The sequence below is a fragment of the Hibiscus syriacus genome, unplaced genomic scaffold (genome assembly GCF_006381635.1).
Source record: "Hibiscus syriacus cultivar Baekdansim isolate YM2019G1 unplaced genomic scaffold, ASM638163v2 tig00110213_pilon, whole genome shotgun sequence".
Lineage (NCBI taxonomy): Eukaryota > Viridiplantae > Streptophyta > Magnoliopsida > Malvales > Malvaceae > Hibiscus > Hibiscus syriacus.
Genome location: NW_024062630.1, coordinates 1505451 through 1529590, shown reverse-complemented (window position 1 = coordinate 1529590; position 24140 = coordinate 1505451). Strand labels below are relative to the sequence as shown.

Sequence of the window (24140 nt, the reverse complement as noted above, 5' to 3'; positions counted from 1 at the left end):
AAAAATTGTTGTAATTTCTTAAGGACTCTGTTTTTATCATCTGTTTGCTTTGTTCCAATATGGGTCCGATACGAGCTGTCTTCTCACTCATTCATTGTTTGTTAGGATTTTTCTTTTACAAGCGAGCTATATAAATGTTTTGATCTTCTGTGTTTCGAGATTACCTTCCACACATCGTCTTCTGGCTCTTTTGTTAAGTTCATTTTTGAAATATTCGTAGTTAATTTTAACTAAAAAATATATATATAAATATTAAATTTATCATTATATTTTTAGATGAAACAAATTATTAAATTTGTTTATATTATTAAAAACTTGTCATATATAATGGTAAATTAAACATAAAATACAAGAAGAAATAAAACCATATAAAACTTGGTTTTATACAAGTAAAAGCAAACCATCGTCTCGGTGTATATATATAGATATAAAGTTGAAGCTGTATAGGTGAAAATACAAAGCAAGTGAAAAGAGGCATGGGAAGAGGTCCATGGTGTGACAAAGCTGGCATGAAGAAAGGTTCAAGGACCCGTGAGGAAGACATCATTCTTGTTTCTTACGTCCAACAACACGGTCCTGCCAATTGGAGATCCCATGTTTCTGTTGCAGAATTTTAAATTTTTTCGGTTAAATAAACAATGGATTTCCATACTTTTTCTTGGCTGATTCAAACCTATCAGTATTTGTTTATAAAAAGGGTTGCTGAGATGCAGCAAAAGTTGCAGGCTTCGATGGACAAATTATCTCAGACCAGGAGTAGAGACAGGGAACTTTAAACCTCATGAAGAAGGACGATTCAACTTTTTTTCCTTTTTATTGGACAAATTTAATTTGTAAGGTTTACACATATATGAATTTGCTTTGATGATCCTTCAACTTGTTAGGTCTACCCTTTTATGTAACCCTCAGTCCCTCACATATATAAACAGTTAAACACTTTTGCATTTCTATCCGTTTATAAACTATTGGATTTGGACCTTTTTCTTTACCTGTGCAATATTTAAAGAGCTTTGATCTGTCAATCAAATAAGACTTTCAATTGCTGGACAAATAAAAGCTTTTGTTTTTATTTTATTTATCTTGAAATACTTTTTGAGGTTAATTGATCTAAATTCAAAATGAAAAACCTTATGAACAGATAGACGACTTCTCCAAGTAGGACATTTTATACAAGTTTCATCCAAGAATGGGATGCAACAATACACAATATAGGAAGAACCATGTTATCACTTATCCGGCCAATGGGAAATTTTCCAGAACAAGTATTACTAAATTCATGATTTTTCAAACATCGATATCAGTCTCACTTTCTCTGCAGAATTACTAAACTATGATTTTCCCATCTTCAAAGTGACTTGTTAGCTCTGACATCATCGTAATGGTATATAGTCAAAAAGGTACACACCGCGTATGCCAAAGCATTCCAGTTAGCAGTACCATAACATGACAGAAGGATGACCAGGAAGTTAACTATCGAGAGAAATCCTGTATGAACTCCTATGTTTTTATGGAAATTGCACCTAGAAAACAATGGATAAAAGATAAAGCAACAGTAATTGATCTTCATACACAGATCGAAAAGTTGACGAAGAAAAGTTATCTACCTGTCAAGTAGTATTCATTGGAAAGGAGGATTATATTCCATGGTAGACTGAACCTCCCAGTACAAATATATGCTAACTTGCTTCCATTTGTTGCACTTCTTCATATATAGAACGAAAAAGGACGGTTGGAATATACCTCTCACCAAAGCTCGGAAATATAACCTGCAGTGTTGCAAACCGTTGAAAGATATCTTAAAAAAGTAGTGCCCCAGTTATTTGTAGTTATCAAAATATAGCAGTGTTCAAGGTTTGAAGGTGTACTTGTATGCTATCTGTCTGCCTCAATGCTAGGGTAAACTAGAAAGAAGAGCTAAAGTTGGAAGCATATTTTGATTACCCACTGAAACTGAATATGGATACAATTTTTGACTTTTCCTGCTTGCTTTCTAACGAATTTTGACGTGATTCCTACGTTGCTCGAACTAAGGTATAAGTGTCAAATACAGGAATGTGTTGGATACAAGTATGTTTAATTTTTTCCAAGTTTCTCCTAGAGGGTCCTTAGAGGGTCATATCCTTATAACCTCGTCCAAGTATATGTCGGACATGAGTACTTCAAGCAAAGTGAAGAGTCTAAGCAACAACATAATTATGAGCTTGATCATCACAGTGAAGGTGCGTGAAGAGACCATGGGGAGCACGTTGTAAACAAATGAATGTGAAATTTGAGGTTTAGGCGAACAATTTATCACCACTTGGACCAAATATTATTTATTCATTGATCTACCCACATACGGATCAGATGAGATCAATATCTTGTTTCTAAATCTTTCCATCCCTCAACCCACAACCAACGGCATACGAGGTATCAATATCTTGTTTTGAAACAATTACCTTGTTCGAAAGTATGATGCCCTAAAAGTGTTATGTGAGCTCCCCGAACCTTTCAAAGGTTTACAATCCTCCAATTCTTTTTGAACCAATAAAAACTAATGCCTATGTTACTCAGGCTTGCGGGTGAGTCTCTAATATGCATGGAATGTAGTGGTCGGACATGAATATTTCCAAGAAAAGACGTCACTGAGGAACATAGACTAATGCGATTATCACTATCGTCTATTCTAAAGAGACAACACATGTCAATGGTGAAATGAAGTATTCCTGGTGATCTTTCAAATTCAGAATAATATTTTACCTAGCCTTCAATGAAAAGTTCTTTTTTCATTCAAACAATTCTTTTAAATTCGCAGCAAGATATATACATCAGGTTTAGAGTATTATGGGATAATATTGGGTTGCTACCTGAATCACTTAGAAAATTTAAAGAAAAATTTCTCACCACAATAAGTTTTCCCGCATTCTCAGGCCTTTTAGCCAAGCTAATTGCAGCTGCTGCAGCAGCTCCAGAAGAAATGCCAACCTAAAGATAGAAAAAAAATCCCAAATCAATTAGTAAAACTAGCCGGTTTTGAAACATTGTATTTAATTTAAATTATAAGATCACACTGTATTGTGTCCTTTCATATTTGACACAGGGTGAGAAAAGCTTTTCGGTTGAAAATAAATAAGACCGTGTCTAGTTTGCTAGCGAAGAACTTTAAGCTGAATCACAAATAGAACACTTTCACGAGATGTGGAAGAACAAATTAATTGAGGGAACACAATTAAAAGGATCTACGCTGAAAATATCTTTGCATATTACCAGCAGCCCTTCCTCCAGTGCTAATCTCCTAGCCATATCGACAGCTTCATCATTGCTGACCTACATTTTTATGACTACAAAATCAATATCTAAAAGTTCATGTAACATATTAACTAAATTACATGACAAAACCACATGCAAGAAACCCATAGGAACCAAACGCTATAGATAATCCACATTATTGCCTTACACAGATATCCAACATTCAGATCACCTCAAAAAATATATCGTCTTCCTTATGCGGGATATGCCATTAAAAAGTAAGATTATAGCCAAGCCAAAAACATATATTGCCTTACACGGGGAAAGGAAAAGTACGAGCATATTAGATGCATATCGTTTGATATGATCTTGGAACAAGGACCACCCCTCTGTTTTTCTGGACAAACTGCTCAAAAGTAATCTGTGATGTCATGTCAAGATGCCCAGCAAAAACTTGCACCACTTTCATAAGCTAATAGTATTAATCATCGTTCAAGCTTTCAAGTTGATTGGTTGATATTCCAAAGCTCTTATGTGATTCTCTTTCACTCTCCAGAAATTTCTTATTTATAGGATTTATGCACTCCTCTAACAACTTGAATACATAGGCTATCAAGACTCAAATGACACCACTACTGAGTTATAAGCTAACATGTATTTTTCATTTCTTGTTCAGAGGTCAGTCAAGTCATTGGAAGAACGATCAAGATAGTTGCAGTAAAATGATGAACACCCTATATACTTGGAGAGAAAATGTCAAACAACCGACTAAAAAGAACAGGGCATAGCCATAATAACATTTTCTATAAAACTAATTTTGTATGGAACTGAAAGTTGGAACCCCAGAAAAACTAACAAATCCAGGTGATATTCCTCTACATCCAGAAAGAAGTGGGAAAATAGAGGGAAAGACATCTTCACCTTGATAACTTCATCAAGTAAGTTAACATCTAGTATGCTTGGCACATAACCTGCAGCAAAATCTTTTATAATTTAGCAGCAAAGCCAAAAAAAAATCCATCGAGTAGAAACAGGAAAGAAAATTTTTATTCTGTGAAAGTAAAAAGATTTTGACCTGGGTTTTCTCCAGAAATTATACTCCTTTCAGCAGGTTCCACACCAACCACCTGAGCAAACAATAATATTACAAAAGGACGATTCGCAATAATGTAATATTCTGGAAATTTCCCAATACGAACAAAAACATTCCTAACCACCAACAATTACAAGCTTGAGAATTCCAGTGAGCACTAAAGCAGTTAAATTGAAATGAACTTCATGACAAGCTTAAATATCAAAGATACCTTAATTTCTTTGTTCATTATTTTCAAGTAACGTCCAGTGCCTGTAACAGTACCACCGGTTCCAATTCCAGCAACAAATATGTCGACATTACCCAAAGTATCCTCCCATATTTCTGGTCCTGTAGTTTCAAAATGAATCTGCAGCTCATACAAGAGTATCTTCATATAACCATCTCAGAATAATATATGAGGAATATTAACACACTTCCATTTAGGTGAAATGTTAAAATAACATTACCTTTGTATTAGCCACGTTATCAAACTGTTGAAGCATGAAAGCATTTGGAGTGTTAAGAACAATTTCTTCAGCTTTATCAACAGCCCCTTGTAAGCCTTTTTCAGCGTCTGTCAGAACAATCTTTGCTCCAAATGCACGTAAAAGGATTCTCCTTTCAAGGTTTATAGAAGCAGGCATTGTTACTATGAGCTTGTAACCCTTAGTTGCTGCAACAAAAGCGATTCCGAGTCCTGTATTTCCACTTGTCGGTTCCACTAATATGGTCTGCGATGTATATAGCCCACAAAGTGTATATATGCGATCATAAGAAAAGGAAAGGTATCCACTGTGTAAACGTGTCTAACTCTGAACCCAATAATTTTCAAAAATCAGATGCATATTTTATGAGGACTACTTTCATTAGCAATAAGGAGAACATGGCTAACCTTCCCAGGAGACATTGCTCCACTATCTTCAGCCTCAGATACCATACTAAGTCCAATCCTAAAATGTCAACCGTTGAAAGAAAAAAACTGTCATTTTTAACATATTTTCAATAGACCTACATGAAAACCAGCCAAGAACTTGCATAATATAGCACATATTTAGGTCATCTGCAGCTTCTGAGAGCCTCCAGTTCTATTGGTGACTTGAAACACGATCAAACAAATGATTCATGCCCCAAATCCCAATAAAAAAAGATGTCCCATGCATATAGAGAGTAACTATAGACTTCGCAATAGGAAGATTATGTACCTGTCTTTGACACTCCGACAAGGTTCCATGGATTCAAGTTTTGCAGCAACATTTGCGACACAGCCGTCTGTAACTTTGTTGAGATATATCATCGGAGTACTCCCGATCAACTATATCAATTTTGTCACAACTGGACAAAATCAGTAAAGGTTTGACATATAAGCAAAGCATTATCAAAGCAGACAAACTAAGGCATACTAACTACTAAGTGACACCAACATGGCAAGACATTATTTATCCTAAAGCCTATGGATAATGTTTGAAACTAGAGAAGGATAGACATTAAATTATGTTGAAGTAAAAACAATCTCTTAAGTTAATTATGTAGAATAAAAATAAGTAATTAAAGATTTTAGAGAAGTATATTGTCAACGTCAAAGCTTTTCCCCCTCATTTTCTCAACAGCCAAAAGAAATGTTATCGTAGTATAAATGCAATCCACTCTTAAACAAAAATGCTCTGAACGTACGCCGAGCACTTCTCTAAGTTCTCCGTTCTCTTATACTTAAATCCCTCCCCCCCCCCCCAAAAAAAAGGTAAGAAAATGAACTTTAACCATAAAAAAATTCAATTACTTTTCATGGAATTGAAGGGGGGAATGGGGTAAAAATACTAGAACCTGGGTTACATCCTCAGCAATGTTTACAGCTTCAAATTCCTCTTCCAGTTCTTCATCTTCTTCTTCTTCTTCAACTACCAAATGAGAAGCTCTTCTTGTAGCAGCAAAGGAGACATTTTTCACATTCAAATTGGGTTTATCATGCAATGAAAAGTTAAGAGAAGCTTTGAGGGGTGGAAAATTGTGGCGTTTAGGTAGAGAAAGAAAGGGTATTGAAGGAGGGAGATGAAGCGCTGAAGATGATAATGCCATTTCTGCTGAGGTTTTTCTGAGGTTTAAAGATGGTTTCTTCGGTTTTATAGACCCATCCTTACCTTCACTTGTCGGTAAATTGGGCTTAAGACTCTTAGCCCACAAATTTTCTAAATAATAAATACTTTTTTAACTGATATTTTCCATAAAAGAAAATATGGATATTAAACCCGTAAGATCACCATAACATTTTAACTAGTAGCAGAGGAGATGAATATGGATGATTACAAGGCATCATCAAATAAATTTAAACTCAATTTTTATGGTTTTTCAAATGGTACAATAAACGTATGTATAGTTAAACATGTACTCGTATTTGATGTGCATGAAAAATATTAGCTTGTGGAAGATGTGTGATAACAACACAAAGCTTGTGAGCGTAGCTTTTCTTCGTCAACAAATCACAAAATTTGCATAACCGAGAATGAACGAAACAGTTAACCCTTTTAAAATTTTAAATTATCGTATATTTTAATTAATTTTTATTGATAATATATTTTCATCCTTTAAAATTCTATAAATTTATCTTTTAATATAAAATCTTAAATCCATTATTGATTGTATCTATAATCACCCTTAAATAATCGTGGATCCACCACTACGGCACTACCTACTATCATGTTCCAGTTACCTTGAGGAGCATTTTGACACGCCTCAAGCGGAACCATTCACCTTCCATCTCCCACTTGGAATTAACTTTTTTTTATTATAAAATCACCCTTACATAAAGTTTTGTTATAATTTTAAAGAGTCAAGTGCCATTTAGAATTATAAGTCGTTGCGTAAACATTTTATCTTTATATATATTTTTTCAGATAGATTTAAGAAATGACTTGATTGTATTTAATGAAATACATATATATATATAATATATAAGCAACATTTAACTCTAATCTTTATTATGTCAAATAAAAGATTTTATATATTGCAAACGATATTTTTTATGCTCTTTATCCTTAAAATGTCGATCCATCACGTTGAATAAGATACAAACATAGTTAAAATATAATCATAAATAATCATTTATTATTCTCCCGTCTTCCTTTTTGTTCGCTTTACCTTCCTATTTTGATATTTTCTCCTTATTTTTATAGCTTCTTTATATGAATATTTTATACAAATGTCACCTTTCAAATAATCATCTTTTTTTTCCTTAATAATTTCTATTTAGCGAGAGTGGAAGAAAAATTTTATTATTGAACTCATAACTTATAAAAGAGGGGATGCATCATCTTAGAGCTTTTAACCACTTATTAGAAATGATCAATTTAAATAATTATATTTTAAAATAACAACTTTTATAATTATTTTTAAAAATATTATTCGAATTTATCAAGTGTGCCATATTTTAAAAATATAAAATAAAAAATATCATGGGAGCCTTAAAGTGAGACAACGATGTTCAACGGTCAAAAAAGATTCAACAGAGAAGGGTATAATTAACAATAATTGTTAATTGTTTCTATAGTTCAGCTAATTAAGGGAACAGTGCCTTGGTCATTTAGTAAAGTATAAACAAAAACAATTAATTAAAAAGATAAGGATAGAAAGTAAGAAAGGTGAGGTTGAATAACCCACTCCCTCAAAGTAACACAGTTTATTTGTTTATTTTCAGTAGAAAAAAAAAAACAAAAAGAAAAGGTGTTAATTAATTAAACTATTTTAATCCCAAAAGTATATATTGGAAAACCATTCAAGCACTTGAGTTCATTGCTTTCTTCATGTGCATGCAAGTCTACTACCATCTCCTAATTAACCACTAACAAAAGAAATAAATGGGCCTTTTCTTTATTTTATAGGGTAAGTTCTCTAGATAGTTACTAAGCCATGGGGCTTATTCTATTTTGGTTATTGAATTATTATTTGTAATTAGAACACTAAATTATTAAAATGTTGTAAATCAAATCACTTAATATGCACTTTTAGTTGTTGTTACACTTAACTACCACATCATCATTTTTGTTAAATACTAACGTTCAATGAATTGATTGACATTATTTTAATCAGTAGTATAATTGAAAAAAATAGTTTAGTGATCAAAATAAAATCAATCCCATAATGTGGTGACTATCCGAGTAATTTACTCTTTTTATTGTGTTGTTACTTTTGATTTGCCCAATTATGATTTATAATATTTAGCGAAAGGCGAATAATTTGCTATCACATGACCGACCATAAACTATCACATGCCTTTTTAAGATATATTTCGTTGGTGCATGAAACTGAAGCTCTCCCAGCGTTTCAAAAGTCTTCACATAATCATCTTCTCCACTTGACATAACATCGAGAAAATTAAATTCTAATTTCCATTTGTTGCATAGGATCACTTTAAATAATGTATAGATTATAATTACGAGATAAATTTATTTTGATCATTAATAGAGTTTAAATTAAATAAATGGTCTAGTGACATAGTGAGGACTCGAACCTGAATGAAATATATCAACCGACTAAATAGTCATAATTAGAAAAAATTAAGGGCTCAATTGACGCAGAGACAACATTTATAATTAAGGTCGAGTTCAATGACTAAATATCCCTTAAATATATTTTACACACTATATTAAGATTGTAATATTTTATAATGTATCATATACGATGTTCCGAGTTACGACAAAGCCACGCTAACCCAACCACCACCCACACGAGCGATTCTCGAGTTGCATGCAAAATCCAGTCTTCTTTTGTCATTTTCTATTTATTAAATCACTGCCTGTCCTCCCTTGAAACAGAGCGCTGCACCTGCACGCCCTTTTTTTTTCTCTCCTAAATCCATCAAGAAAATCAGCAATGCAGGAAAGAGATAAGTGAGTGAAAGAAATCAATGATGTTGTGCCTTCTTCCTTCTCTTCTCTTATAGTTTTTGACTGAGATTAGCTAAGCTTCTTTCTTTTTTGATTTTCTTTTCTGGGTTTATCTGGTTTTCATATGACAATGAGTCTACAAAATCTAAGCAATGATTTTTACTGCAATCATGGTGTGGTTCAAGAGATGAACTTTTTTGCTAATCCTCCTCCCACAACTATTTTTTCAAATCCCATACAGAGAAATACGCTGAACTTTCAACTGGGTTTTCAGATTTCAACTTCTTTAATGGAGCAAAGCAATAAATGTTCGAGCTTTGAGCCATTTGAAAGCAGGGAAACCGTGAAAAATGCTGCTTGTGATGAAGAAAGGGGTCTGTCTTTTAATTTTAATGGTGAAAAGGGAAGAAATAAGAACTCTGATGCTGTTAATGCAACCAAAAATGGACACACTAAGCTTTGTGCTAGAGGCCATTGGAGACCAGCGGAAGATGCCAAGCTAAAACACCTTGTAGCTCAATATGGTCCTCAAAACTGGAACTTGATAGCTGAATATCTCGAAGGAAGATCAGGTAGCTCTCAATTCTTTCTCCAGATCTTAACAACGCTTTGAATATGATTGGTTAACAAAATCAAGTTTTGCCTTTTTTTTATGTTTGACAGGGAAAAGCTGTAGATTGAGATGGTTTAACCAGCTAGACCCAAGAATCAACAGGAGAGCTTTCAGTGATGAAGAGGAAGAGAGGCTCTTAGCCGCACATAGATTGTACGGTAACAAATGGGCAATGATTGCTAGATTGTTTACTGGTAGAACTGATAATGCAGTGAAGAACAATTGGCATGTGATAATGGCTAGGAAACATAGACAGAAATCAAGTTTTTATAGAAGAAGAAACCCATCTTCTTCTTCTTCTTCTTCAACGTTTTCTGGAAACGGGGGTTTTAACAAGTATTACATCACTGGAAACGGTGTAAGTTATGAACAAGGACGAATGGGAATGAGTGTAGACCAATCTGTTCATTTATCAGATTCAAACTCAGAAGTTTCAGCAACTGAGTTAGTTGTCACGAGTCAGAACAACCACACCATCATGTCTGAGGGAAGTGGAAATGCTGCAAATGAAAAGATCAAGAACATACCCTTCTATGATTTCCTTGGAATTGGCCATTAAATAGGTTTTTCTGGTAAAAAAAACTTACCCAAAGAGAAATTTTGAGAGCTTTTGTATTAATTTGAAAGGTCTATTTAATGTACAGAAATAGGAGCTTTTGCAGTAGGTCATAATCTTATCATCACTTTGGTCCTGCATGTATAGTTATAAATAAATAAAAACATTGTATTTTATGAGATAAATTTTTAATCTTAGTTTAGATTATGATTTTCTCAATTTCTTTTTTAACTCATTGATAATAAACACATCATGTTGTAGTTGCATCTACGATTTCTAGAAAATAAAACTTCACATACATTTAAAATTATTCAATGTTAAATGATCGAGAATTATCTTTGAATATATATTAAAGTAATCGAAAAATATATATTCAAAATATTTTTATTAAATATAAAACTTTAGGAAGGTGATATATTTATATTTTTCTATATTAATGGGGACTGAGGAGAGGAGGTAACGTCGGATCATGCTTGGGGTTTGGACCAGTCCCTGAATAATCATCTGTGCTTGGCAGTAGCATCCTCTCTTCCTTCAATCCATCTCCTAAATATTCCCCAATCATTTCTTCAGTTTCACTCCAATTTCTTTCATTCTGCAAATTATAACCAAACACAACCCTAAATCAACATGCACTCGACCAATGCATTATTTATAATTTTGATTCTATCTTATATTTGTATTTTTTTCTCTTTGAATAGTCCGGAAATATTACAAATTAATATCTGTTTAGAAATTTTCTTAGTCATTGATAATGCATATACACATTACAAACGTAGCTACTCGAATCCGAAAACTTTAAAAAGAACAACACTTTTTTTTATCATGGAGATCGCTTGTGTTTTTAAAAGAATCGAAACTTGAAAAATAGAGAGAATACCTGAGCAAGTAAATCTGGGACAGAAGCTGTGAGTAGTTCAGTATTTGAGTTGAGGCTTCCTATATAAAAAGAATAAAATTTGTATAAATTAAGATGTAGAATGTAGAAATAAAATTCTAAAATGTAAGCCCTACTTGTTGCAGGAACAGCAGCACATGAAATCAGAAGATGAGAGAAACCCAGAAAAAGCACCACTAATGTAACCTTGAAACCCCTCTTCTCCATGCTGATCATCAACATCAAGCTTTCTATTGGCAAAGGAAAGCATTTGGACTTTGGTGATTGCTACTTTATATAGACAGTGTTGCTACTTTTTTTTTTCTTTCACATTTATAGAATGCTTTATAAAATGGGAAATGTTTACATTAGCATCAAATTTAATTATATATATATATATATATAATATTTGTTTAATATGTTATTTGTATATTATATTTTATTTTTGTAGATCACACACAATTTTATTTATATCGAAAAGGATAATAAGAGGGAAACGAATCTTAAAGTTAATTTTGAATAAATTTGAAATATTTATTTTTTGTTTAATGTAAAAAAATGACTGCCAAATACATGATTTTATTTTTTTATGAATAATTATAAGAGATCGTCTAAGGTTTTAATATGAGATTTGGTATCAACACAGATTTTAGCATTGTAAGTGATTTGTCTGTATTTAATTATATGTACATATATAAAAATCAATGATAAATTGGTAAAAAAAAAATAGAAATGGTAAGCAATATTATTACAGCAAAGAAAATCTATATTTTCCATTTATTTTATTTTAAAATGTGAACAAATCCTGCACACTACTTATTACTCAAAATGTACTTGCTCGTCTATGATTCTTATCTTAAATTGATCTTTAAAATTTTAAATATTTAAATTTCTTTCTCAAAATATGACTCTCATTTTAAATTAATCCTCAAACTTTTAAATATTTTAATTTCACCTCCAAATTATGACCCTCATTTTAAGTTGGTCCCCATACTTTTAAACATTTAAATTTTATCTCAAACTAATAACATATGTAAATCACATCTCATGTTAATGAAATCATTAGACCAAATTATATTATTTTATATTTGGAAAAAATTAAACAATGATTTAAACTAATTATATATTGGGTCAAACTGAAACTTTTAAATATAGAATATTTTCATATTCACCAAAACTTTTAAATATCAAATTCAATTTTCTTTTTCATTACTCTTACATGATTACGATTTTATCATTCATCCCGGAGACACTCACCGGAATCTTGCACTCATATTACTAGATGCAGGAAAAGCTTGTCATCGTCTAGCTTGAGGAAACCGCTTATTCCCGTCGTCTAGTTGCAGCAGGCCAACTTTTGTTCTTACGGGCAAAGTTCACTTGGCTTCCTGATTCTTCTTCTGCATCTTCAACAAATTTAAACTGTTTCGTGGTTGTCTCATAATCTAATGACTTTATTTGCAGAGGATCAATCTGGTTTCAGAACCTGGAGAGTTGGAATAGGTAGTTTATCCAGCAGTTTGATAGCTTAGTCAGCAATCCAGCCTTGGCGGATATTCAGTGGAAAATTAAGAGGGTGATTCCCCCTTATCTGTTTGTTAACCCTCCTCCAGGTTTTCTGAAGATTAATGTCGACGGGGCAGTGGAGAAGGAGTGGCTTAGAGGGGGGTATTGGTGGTCTTATTCATGACGCAAATGGTAAGATGTTGGGTTCTTTCTCTGATAAGGTGTGTCCTGGTCCTCCTATATTGGCTGAATTGATGGCTATTAAAGCAGGATTGCGATTTTTCTTTGGGAGGGACTGGGGTTCTAAAGGAAGATTGATTCTGGAAACAGACTGCTTGAAGGCTTTGGAGTGGACTAAAAACCCTGGTTCTTGCCCAGCCTTGTTCGACTCTATAGTGAAGGAAATTTGTGCAGTGGTGGCAAATAAAAATGTTATCCTCAGGCACACTCAGAGATGTTGTAATTGGAAGGCGGATGAGCTTGCAAAGTTGGGTATTGGGTAATTATGTGTAGTTTCTGTTTCTGTTTTGGTTTGATTAGGAAGCTTAAGTTGGTTTAATGGTAAGCTGGTTCCAATAGAGAGTAGGTTTTAGATAAGCTGGGAATGTAGACTGAGTTGTTCATGAGGTTGTATTTTGGTTATGTATGGGTGTATTGGAATTTGGATGTACTTGGTTTTACAGGAATAAAATTGTTGAGGTACTCTTTTCTTCCTTATAATGTTCGTCGAGCTATTTTAGTAGTTTAAGGGTTATGAAGGAATTTTTTAAAGAGATCTCTCATTTTTATATATATATATATATATATATATATATATATATATATATATATATATATATATATATATATATATATATATGAACAGAAGTTTTCTTTTACTGCTTTCCAGTAACTATAGTTGTTATTTTCATATCTTTTATTTAATTTTTGTTTAAGGAAATTCTTCGGACTTTCATCAAAAACCTATCCTGCGTATTGCTCAGGGTTGCAAAACTAATGTTGGTTTAAGGAATATAATATGCTCGATCATGAAAGAAGAAAAAGGGTGGTGGAAAAGATTGTTAAAGTCAGAAGAGAAACCTGCACCTTACATCAAGGTTGATTGGAACAAATGGTGTGATGAAGACAACGAAGATCCAAATTGTAAGTTATTTAATCATTTATTTCAGTTTTTTAATCTATTAACTTCTCCTATTTGTGTAACCTGCCTTGCATGCAAACTTTGCACTCCTGCTTATTTCTAAGAACCCAAACTGCTTATTGATTATATACTTGCTTTTGTTTTACTTATTCATTTCAACATCGGTGAAGCATTTACCATTGTACAATTATTTTCATTCTATTTCGTCCACGCCTTTCCAGCCTATATTGGTGCTAGTACATTTATATCTTAATCTGATATTTTATAATTTTGGAACCACATGAATACTCTTATTTTCTGATACATATATGTGTGAAAAACTCCTGTTCTGCCCTCTGTCTTAAGTTATTTTGAGTTTTATCTTATGTTGCTCCGACTCTTCATTTTCTCGGAGTACCCATGTCCAAATATATTTGGACATGGATGCCAGGAGTACAATTGACCAAGGGTCCTCCAAATACATGGAAAAACTTTGAAAAATTAAATATGATACCCATATTCAGCATTCACACCCAAGTTTGAGTAACATAGGGTTTATCATATGGTCCTAATGCTGGAGCGTTACTTGTCTATTCATTACTTCCTTTTCTGCATCTTATGGATAATTCTATTTCTGATGTTTAACATTCATATTTAAGTTATGATTATATTGGATCTAACTGGAGCCTTTTGGTCCTTGGCAGCTGATTTGGCCTCCGATGATGATGATGACATGGTAATTGGCTTTTTGTTTCACTTATGGATGCATAATCCAGTTGATGTGGGATAAAGTGATTGTAGATTTAAGTTAGCCATTGAATCTGAAGTTTCTTGCCAAGAAACAAAGGGAAAATCTCTTCTTCGCTGTCAGGCAAAAATATAAAGTTCCTAGAAGAACATAAGTTCAATGCTAATATTTTTATAAGTCAATAAGCAAGAGTGAAAAAGTTCCTTTTTTGTATCCTTTAGTTATAATATAGAAAAAAAAGAGCCTAAGATCCTAACATCATCTACTAATTGTCTCAGTTGTCTTTCTTTGCCATGGCATTGCATGCTAACATTACCCCCAAAATTAAGAAAAAAGTTGAATACCTTAACTTCTTGTGCCTAAATTTAAATTGGTAGAGGCATTTGAAATGCTCCATAATTATGGATTAACCATTTGGTGTGAATTTGTTTATTTTTGCAGTATGTTGCTCGAGAAGAAGAAAGTAGTGACGATGAAGGAATGCTGTGTGAGTTAAACAACTTGATTTCTTCCTGAAACTATTAAATCGGATTGCATTCTTAAGACATGCATTCTTCATAGATTACAATTTAAGGTTCCGACTTCCTTCCTCTCAAGTCATACAATGAAAAGAGACATGTATTCAAAATGATAGACTTAGCAAACCAACATTGCTTTAAGATCCATTGGTAGGTCAACAAAATTTAAACGTGTCCATTGGGGACCTGAGGAAATGGATTAAGGATTAGTTCGTCTCAATACGTCTTATGGATGCATGTCTGTTATGGTCATTGCAAATATTGTGAATGATATGATTTCTGTTCCTCTTGAATTGCATTAGTTACAACTTTGAAATTTAACTTAGTCTTAAGATATACTAGACTAGATTACTACTTGGTCTAAACATGGTTCCTTTATTATTATATATATATATATACTAGATAAACCTTTTTAACTTTCGTGATCGAGTTCTGTGCTGCATGTTGCAATCTCAATATTTGCTTACCTTCCCTGTATAATGATGGAATATATTTGATTAGAAGGGTAAAGTCTAGAATGACTTTCAGCTGGTTTAGAACTTACATATTTATATTTGTGTGTTCTTGTTCTATTTTACTCCCAAGTCTTTGTTTTTCTTGAAGTATTCATGTTTGATGCACATCCGGATATGGCATTAGGATATCACCTATTAGAGACCCTCCATGTACCCGTCTTGGACATGCACTTGTATTTGACGATCACACTTGAGTTCGAATGACATAGGTCTCGTTTCTATTGTTACTAATTTTCTAATATGCACTGCAGATCTTCCTGATTTGGAAAAGGCAAGAGGAAAACTAAGAAATGAAACCTAACTGACCATTCACAAGTTGAAGATGGAGGTACCAAGCTTTTGTTGGAGACCTACTAAATTTGATGTAGTGGAATTTTAAGTTTGTAATTAAAAGCAGTAGTCGCAAATTCAGAGCCGATAAAGAATAGCGGAAAACTGAATTCAGTTGAATATTTTGTTGCACGACTTTATTCATCATTTTGAATCTTAATCATCTACAAGGAAAACTAATTATTACATTTACAAACATCTATATTATACTTTCTAGGAAAGAACCCAAATTTAAATATTGGAGATCATAGACTACTCGAAGATAAAGATATAAAAAGAGTTTAACTATCGCACTTAAAGTAAAAATATTCATAACCTAAAGAACTTCAAAATTATCTGGTCTGGAAGTTGAGTGTCTTTATGCAGTAGGCAAACATGAAGGCAAAGAATGATGCAAACCCGACCAAAACTCCGGCAACCAGTCCCATGAAGTTTGACTCGTAGCCGTACTGATCTTTAATATACGATTTAACAGATGGGCTTGGTATGATACCAGGTGCGTCTATGGGGTCTTCAATATCTCCGTATTGGGACAGAATGAGTCCGTAAACTGTCCATGCCAACGGGCAATCCAGTAATACCAGATCCACCACTTGGGAATTCTCTGTAATTTTCAGCAAGTAATGAATTCATATCAGCTTTGATCATGGTTAAAACTCAATGATTGCTTGTGAAATAAGTAAACTTACAGGTCTCGGAATGAAAAAACCGGAGAAAAGATTAAAGATGGCATAGAAGGCAGCGGCAAATACAGCCGCTATTTGATGATTTGGTGTGATTGAAACTGTCATCATTCCATAGTAAGTGAAATAAAGGAAGGAGAAGAAGTTGACAAAGAAGAACCAGAAGAACTTTGCTGCAGTCCATTGAAATCCCACCATAGCATACACTGTAAGGGTATAATATGTTGTTTGGAATAGTACGTATGGCACTTCACATGCAACCTGCAATTAAGCAGTTTATGTAGTTAATTTCGAGATTGAACAACGGAAATATAACGGATGAGTGCAATAAACATGTCTTCACGCACCTGAGCCAGGGCATATGGTAATGCAGAGTACATCCCGGCTGCTCTTTCACGATAAAACACCGTTCTTTCAGTGGCTACAAGCGGTTGTACTGTAGAACAGTTCGCAATTCCAACGAACAAGACTGCAGCATACATTGCCCCAATTATCATTGAAAGATCGGTTGTGGTATCCCTGAACCATGAAACAAAGAGAGAAAATAAAGAAACAGTTTGCAAGCCCTTTGTCAAACATTGGATAATGTTGCAGACAAGAAAAGTAAGGGCAACAATTGAGCTTTGTAAGCCGAAGATCGATACCAACCTTTTAGTGCCGACCTGCCAAAATATAGTGCCGATCATGAGAGCTGAAACTAAAGTGAAGAAGTATCTAACAAGGTTATAGTCCGGACTTCTCCAATAAGTCCACCATTGTTTCCAAAGGCATGATTTGAATTGACCCCATGCGGATTGTGAGTACTGAGAAGCAAAATAGAGGTCTTTAGCTCCTGCAGGCGGTGTGCTTAACTCCGTTACTAAGGCCTTGTTTCTCCTGTTTACAAACAGTTTTATATATTAGCTCAAGGCAACAAAAATAAGTGAATGGTAAACAATCGAAATTCCTTGTGTCTGGACTTACTGATATAAGGATGAAGACTTATAGTGTTCGGCAAAGTCCATTCCGAGTCGAATTTCAGCTGCTACGGAGCTTACTTCCAGCATCCATGTAGCTGGATTGTACTTCTCTTTGATTTTGGGAACTCCAGGGATTGACTGTAATGGAGAACAAGAGGGGAATGAAATGATGATGGTTTCTTTTTTGCCTCTTTGAATTAGTGAAATAGATATGAGAAAACTTGTTATAGTTACATACCTCGAAATATTCGATAATCTTATGAGAGTTTCGGCCTAACGGTCCTGAGTAAATCACCTGACCTCCTCTTTTCATCAGTAGTAACTCGTCAAAGGCTTCGAAAATATCGATACTAGGCTGATGAATAGTGCAGACAACTGTTCGTCCGGTATCCACCATGTTTCGAACAGTCCTCATGACAATGGCCGCTGCCCTCGCGTCAAGGCCTGATGTTGGTTCATCCATGAAAATGATCGAGGGATTAGCAACAAGCTCTACTGCAATTGTTAACCTCTTTCTTTGTTCGGTCGACAACCCTGTGATTCCTGGCAGCCCTACTATAGCATCTTTAAGGTTGTCGAGTTCAACCAGTTCCATCACTTCATCCACAAAGATCTAAAACATAACATCAAATAACGTTTAGACCCTGCATTAAATAACCAATATCATGCTTTATGCCATTGAAAATAACACAAACCAGTGTTCTTACCATTTTTTCCTGATCGCTGACTTCTTTCGGTAGCCGTAGGAAAGCCGAATAAATTAAGGATTCTTTGACAGTAACTTGAGGTGAGTGAATATCATTTTGCTCGCAGTATCCAGAAATTCTAGCAAAGGTCTCTTGTACCTTTGGGAAACCGGATATTCTTATATCGCCCTCAATATATCCACCGGTTTTTCTTCCTGCTAAAACATCCATCAATGTTGTCTTTCCAGCTCCACTGACTCCCATCAATGCAGTCAGCACTCCTGGCCTAAACGCACTGGTTACTCCTCGAAGTAGTTGTAATCTGTCTTCTGCAACTCCTTGTGCTTTCATTTCCTGTTTGAGTACTTGATTTCAAACCATGATCTATGGTAACAACTATAAGGCTTGTGTCTGGAATTCGAGTGGTAAAGAGTGGAAAAAGGATCTTACCGGTGGCATATCTACATAGTAATTGACAGTGTCGAAGGACATTGCAAGAGGAGTGAAAGGAAGAACCATTCCCCTTTTGGGAGCAACACCAATGGCTGCATCATGTGAAGAATCAGTCCGGCTCATTCCATTTTGATTTGTCCGACTGCTCATTCTTTGAATTTCCATTTCTTCTAAAAGATTTCATTTAATACAAACTTTATATTAACAGACCATTTTGTTATGTTTCTTACTTGAATTAAGTGCATCAGCAGTAGAGAGTGATCGAGGGAACAGATCTTTGCTCGATTTAGGTCTAGTTAACCTCGGTTCTTCCTCAGTACCTACATACTCGGCCTCTAGTTCTGCTGTTTCCTCAGAAATTACAGCTTGCGGCTTTCCAAGGGCTATTATAAACCAATCAAGAAAATGTAGAAGATTAGCTTCCTAAAGGAAGATACCAATATGCTAGAAGAACACATTAGCCCAACGGAATGTTGAAACTTACGATTTAGGTACGCGAGGGCGAAGGTGAAGAGAACATTAAAGAGCACAGCGAACCCGAAAAGAGCACCTGCTCCAATCAAATACCTGTTTTCATCATTTGGAACATCATAGTTCCTAAGCAGTTGTACCCCCAATGGTGCGACATTGTCCGAAGCCTGCATCGTAGACAAGATTTTGGCTCATAACTAACCCTTATTTGAATGAAATAATGTTTTTCCATAATCTAAGAACAACCGATATCTTACTGAACAAGAAAGCTAAATAACATACATGTTTGTTCATCCACCTTGGCGCAAATACTTCATTCACAGTGAAGGCATTGTAACCATAACTCAATGGTGAAACCCAGTAAGCCCATTCCCACCAATTCGGAATTTCACCTATCGAAATATAACACCACGTATTAGTTAACTTTAAAAATAGGGAGCAGTGTGATAATCTTCCTTTTTTATCGTTTTATGCTTACGTTTAGGAACGATGAAGCCTCCCAACAAGAACACGAGGAGGAGCGTGAGAGCTCCTCCAGTGTTAGCTATGACCATTGTTCTGCATAATCCGGCGATGAGCCTAAAAAGTCCGGCTGCCATTTGTTGTGTCAGAAACACCAGCAGAAACTGCTTGAAAAACCTGGCAATAGGTTTGAAGGATGTTACCTTGTTGATCACGTAAAATGACAGCTAGGATTAGTACAACGACCTGTGAAAAATTTGCCATGATTCAATTTACCTGCTGGCCTCTGGTGCAAATCCGACAGTGTAATATGTTACAGCCATCCATACAACAGATTCAAGAATCGATATGGGAACCTTGAGCAAGAAACTGGGCAAAGTGAAAGTCCAGGCGGGGTGGAATAGAAGATCCCTTTGTTTGTAGAACACTGGAAGCCTATTGATCGTCATGGACAGCTCGGAGAAACCGTTAAACATGTTTATGACCATTCCAAATAGAAGTGCGCCAACATAGACTGCACCATCTTTCTCGTTCCTAGTGTTCAATTCAGTCCGAAGAAACACTGTCGACGCGATGACTGCCATGATGATAATTTGAACAGTCTTGAACATGTAAATGAACGAATTCCTCTTGATCAACAGCCATTCTTTGTCCCAACAGGCCTTAAGAAGTTCCAATCTAGAGACCGAGTAATTTTGGAAAGCCAATGCTGCTATGTGTCCTCTCGACTTGTCGAAAGGCACGGAGAGCTCGTTATGGAGCTGCATTCCGACGTGGAAGCTCTTGAACCTACTTGCAAATTCACTCACTGAAATATATCTGTATGGCTTGCTTCTATCTGCCTATTATTGTTCTTGATCCTTCTTCGAAGTAACCTGTAACCATTTCACCGGCGATTGTGCGCCAGGCATTTGAAACCACAAGTCTCAAAGAACTCAACAATGTGCTCACGTGGACCCTGATAAACAATTTGACCTTCGGACAAGAGGATAATGTCATCAAACAAATCGAAAGTCTCCGGAGCCGGTTGGAGCAGGGACATGAAGATCGTAGCCTCGGTTAAGTGCACAATCTGCTGCAAACACTTCACTATCTGGTATGTTGTGGAACTATCGAGACCGGTCGATATTTCATCCATGAAAAGTGTCTTGGTCGGACCAACAATCATTTCCCCTATATTGAATCAAATTCATACATTATTATATGAAAATGAATGTCAAAAGAAGGTACTGCGGGGATTTAGAAATAATCAACCTGTTGTTACTCTCTTCTTTTGTCCACCAGAAACTCCTCGATGCATTTCATCTCCAACAATGGTATCCTTGCATATGTCAAGCCCCAAAAGCTGACCAATTCAACACAAAATGAAAAGGTTATGGAATGATTGGTGATTAATGGTTCGGATTAATGATTTTAATTATCTTACTTTGAGGGTGTAATCAGTGAAAAGGCTGCTTTCAACTCCTTCCATGGAAGTTGCCTGAGAAAACAAAAATCAGAAGTCAAACAAGAAAAATCATATATTATTTAATGAATAATTAAAGATACTATAATGTATACCTTCATGAATAGGTCAACATCAGCTTCTGGGAAAATTCCTGCTTCTTTTTCCCTTCTAGCAAGCTCTTTCAAAAGATCTTCAAGTAAAAAAGCATTTCAAAAGTTTCAGTTAAAATCATATTAACCAAAGCAAAAATGAATGGTGTATTTTTGGTATAACTATTACCGTATCGAGTCCCGACACCCTGACATAGTGCCGAGAAATATAAGGTTTCTTTAACTGTCATTTCTCCAACATGAAGATCGTTTTGACTGAAATATGCAGATGTTTTCTTAGGAACAAATTCATTAAGTCTATATCCATTGTATGTTGCTTCTCCTTTAACCCTCAAACTTTCATCCAACTTGCCCGCCAGTGCCAGCAAAAGGGTCGTTTTCCCAGAAGATGGTGGCCCCAGTAAGAGTGTCATCCTATAAATCACAAATTCAATTAGTCCTTGGAAACAAAAAAGCTTGAGGTGTCTCTGTCAGCTGCACTCGAGAGTATATGTCTGATACGAATATATTTCGCTTTAGCAACACAGATTATTATATACCTTGATGGTTTAACAATCCCAGAAACATCTTTAAGAATGATGATATTTGTTGTCTTTGCAAGTTGGATTCCGAGCATGCCGAGAGCCGATTCCGCGATGTTTCTAGCAACGTTCGAAAGAGAAGGAAGAGCTCTGCTGCCAATGTAGCAATTGGCTTCAATCGTCAAGTGCTCAAACCTCACTTCTACTGTTGTTAGCTTGATACCAACCCTGTGATCAACCAAAACAAAAATTAATCAAGAGAATTGGTGTTTAGTTATGTTACTGAGGCTACACTGGTAGAAGCAGATTCAAAGATTACCTATCAATTCTGTTTCTGAACTTCTTCAAGTACTTTTCATTGTCTTCCTCAGCGACCTTAAAGAGCATGTCCATGAATTTTTGTCTGTCATTCATGTCAAGCTTTGTAACATCAACTTCTCGATGTTCCACTTTTTTCCCGACGATTTCATGATCGACAAACGACTGCATGATGCTGGTCCTAAGCCGATCATATGTGGGTAACCTCTCGATGGCGGCCCATTTTAAAGCTTCTTCATCTTCATCGGCGCCACCACTTCGTCTTGATTGCTTGGAACCTGAGAATAAATCTTCCATAATCCAGCTACTTCTGCTTAGACTCCTCCCGATGCTGCTAATCCCTATTCTCTTGCTGGGATTTCGAGCTCTTTCTAAACCGTCCATGTTTTTTCCTTATTAAAAGAAATGGAACAAAGTCTTTCTGTTTATATTTTCTCTGCAACCAAACAAAGGGAAGAAAAGCACCCACTATGGAAATCAAAATCACTTTTGATTGTAATTTTCTTTCCTTTTCTTCCCTCTGGTTTTGGAAGCGTGGAGAAATGGTGGAAATGAATGAGAATATTTATACATGCAGAGTAAGAGGTAGTGGTCAAGTCTGATAGAGAAAGTCAACTGTGTGTTAATACTATTATTATTATTATTATTTGGTTGGGCCCAAAGAAGTTCCTATTTCAACTAACACTTTTCATTTTTTTTAATTCAATTTGTATAACAACTCAATATTATATTAGGTTTAGGTTATGATAATTTTTTAATAAATATTTATTTTTAGATTTTGGGTTTGATTAGAATTTATCAGCATATTAGACGTAGGGATGCTATTTTAAAAAACCTAATAATTGAAGAATTATATATATATATATATATTTCATTTCCGTTTTACTGTAGTGTAATTTTAATATTATATATATTTGTAGTTATTCTTTCATTTAGTTGAACTTACTTATATACTTTTTACTATTTTTTTATAACATCAAACACTTATATAAATTTATAATAATTTTGAGTGTGTTTCGTGGTGAGAAAAAAAGAGAGGAAACATGTACGTTTTAATATCGATATTGCTATAGATAACGATTGATGATTGACGAAGATTGATTGACAGTGATAAATTTTTTTAAAAAAAGGAAAAAAACGAGAACATCATCACATTATTAATGATTTAACAATTCAATGACAACTGTTCAAAAAAATAACAATCCAATTACAAAATATTAATGTCTAAAGTTTAGTACTAAAATTGAAGTATTTTAAAATTCAATTACAAAATTGATATACAGATTAAAGTTCAGTGACTAATGGAATAATTTACCCTTTCAATTTTATGAACTTGCTCCCATAAAAAAATGTACATGGACTCAACATCAAGAAAATCACAGGACTTAATTGCTCAGTTCTTAATATTAGAAGGACTGCTCAGTTACTATAAATAAATGTCCAAAAGTTGGTTTGGTGAGTTTCCGGAACACGTGCCATTTGGATTTTTGTTTAGAAACATTTAAAATACAGCTTTCGGTTTGGAAAATTTGATTTAAAAACCTGGCGTACCGGAACTCACAATCTTAATAGCTTTGAGTTTCACATATGAAAAACGTGATCCAAATTAATTATAAAAACATGGAGCCATCGTTCAACTCTTCCCGGATCAGGTTTTCAAGTTTATCAAAATAGTAATGTTTAAATTAAATAATACAAAATTATATTATGACGTAATTCTAACACGGATGAAACTTGATTCATGACGTAGTAGAAAAATATAATAGAAAAATGTATTTCTACACGTGATTCAAATTAATTTATAAAGCAAGAATCCATTGTTCAATTCTCTTTTTGGATCACGTTTTCAATATATTAAAATATCGTATTTATAAAGTGAAATTAAATAATACCACCTCTTCCAAACAACAAATTAAGTTTATTTGTTTAACTAATAAAGTTGCATCATACGGTTTGCGTTAAGCTAAACTTAATTAGGTGTCTGGTATAAACAAAACTTGATTTGGTGAAGTAGATATTTTTAAGTGCTTGATTATTTATTTCTAAGCTAAACCATTTTAAATGTTT

The 24140-nt window shown here is 34.4% G+C and overlaps 2 protein-coding genes and 1 pseudogene across 3 annotated transcripts; 1 reads left to right on the top strand and 2 right to left on the bottom strand.

Moving 5' to 3' along the window:
• Positions 1 to 1604: 1604 nt before the first annotated feature.
• LOC120113880 (S-sulfo-L-cysteine synthase (O-acetyl-L-serine-dependent), chloroplastic-like) lies at positions 1605 to 6395 on the bottom strand. 2 transcript variants are annotated; one of them, XM_039134934.1, is made up of 10 exons: positions 6125 to 6395; positions 5506 to 5615; positions 5196 to 5253; positions 4771 to 5034; positions 4533 to 4670; positions 4304 to 4355; positions 4150 to 4199; positions 3247 to 3306; positions 2884 to 2964; positions 1605 to 1766 (listed from the first exon to the last, which is right to left on the bottom strand). In XM_039134934.1, the coding sequence occupies exons 1-10, from the start codon at positions 6374 to 6376 to the stop codon at positions 1677 to 1679; spliced, it is 1155 nt and encodes a 384-aa protein (XP_038990865.1). In that variant the 5' UTR covers positions 6377 to 6395; the 3' UTR covers positions 1605 to 1676. The 2 variants fall into 2 exon arrangements, with proteins under 2 accessions (XP_038990865.1, XP_038990866.1); XM_039134935.1 differs by having other exon boundaries at positions 5506 to 5635; positions 6125 to 6264.
• Positions 6396 to 9310: 2915 nt separating this feature from the next.
• On the top strand, positions 9311 to 10352 carry LOC120113691 (transcription factor MYB54-like). Its single transcript, XM_039134759.1, has 2 exons — positions 9311 to 9752; positions 9844 to 10352. The coding sequence occupies exons 1-2, from the start codon at positions 9311 to 9313 to the stop codon at positions 10350 to 10352; spliced, it is 951 nt and encodes a 316-aa protein (XP_038990690.1).
• A 5881-nt stretch (positions 10353 to 16233) lies between these two features.
• On the bottom strand, positions 16234 to 22490 carry LOC120113879 (annotated as a pseudogene).
• Positions 22491 to 24140: the final 1650 nt, after the last annotated feature.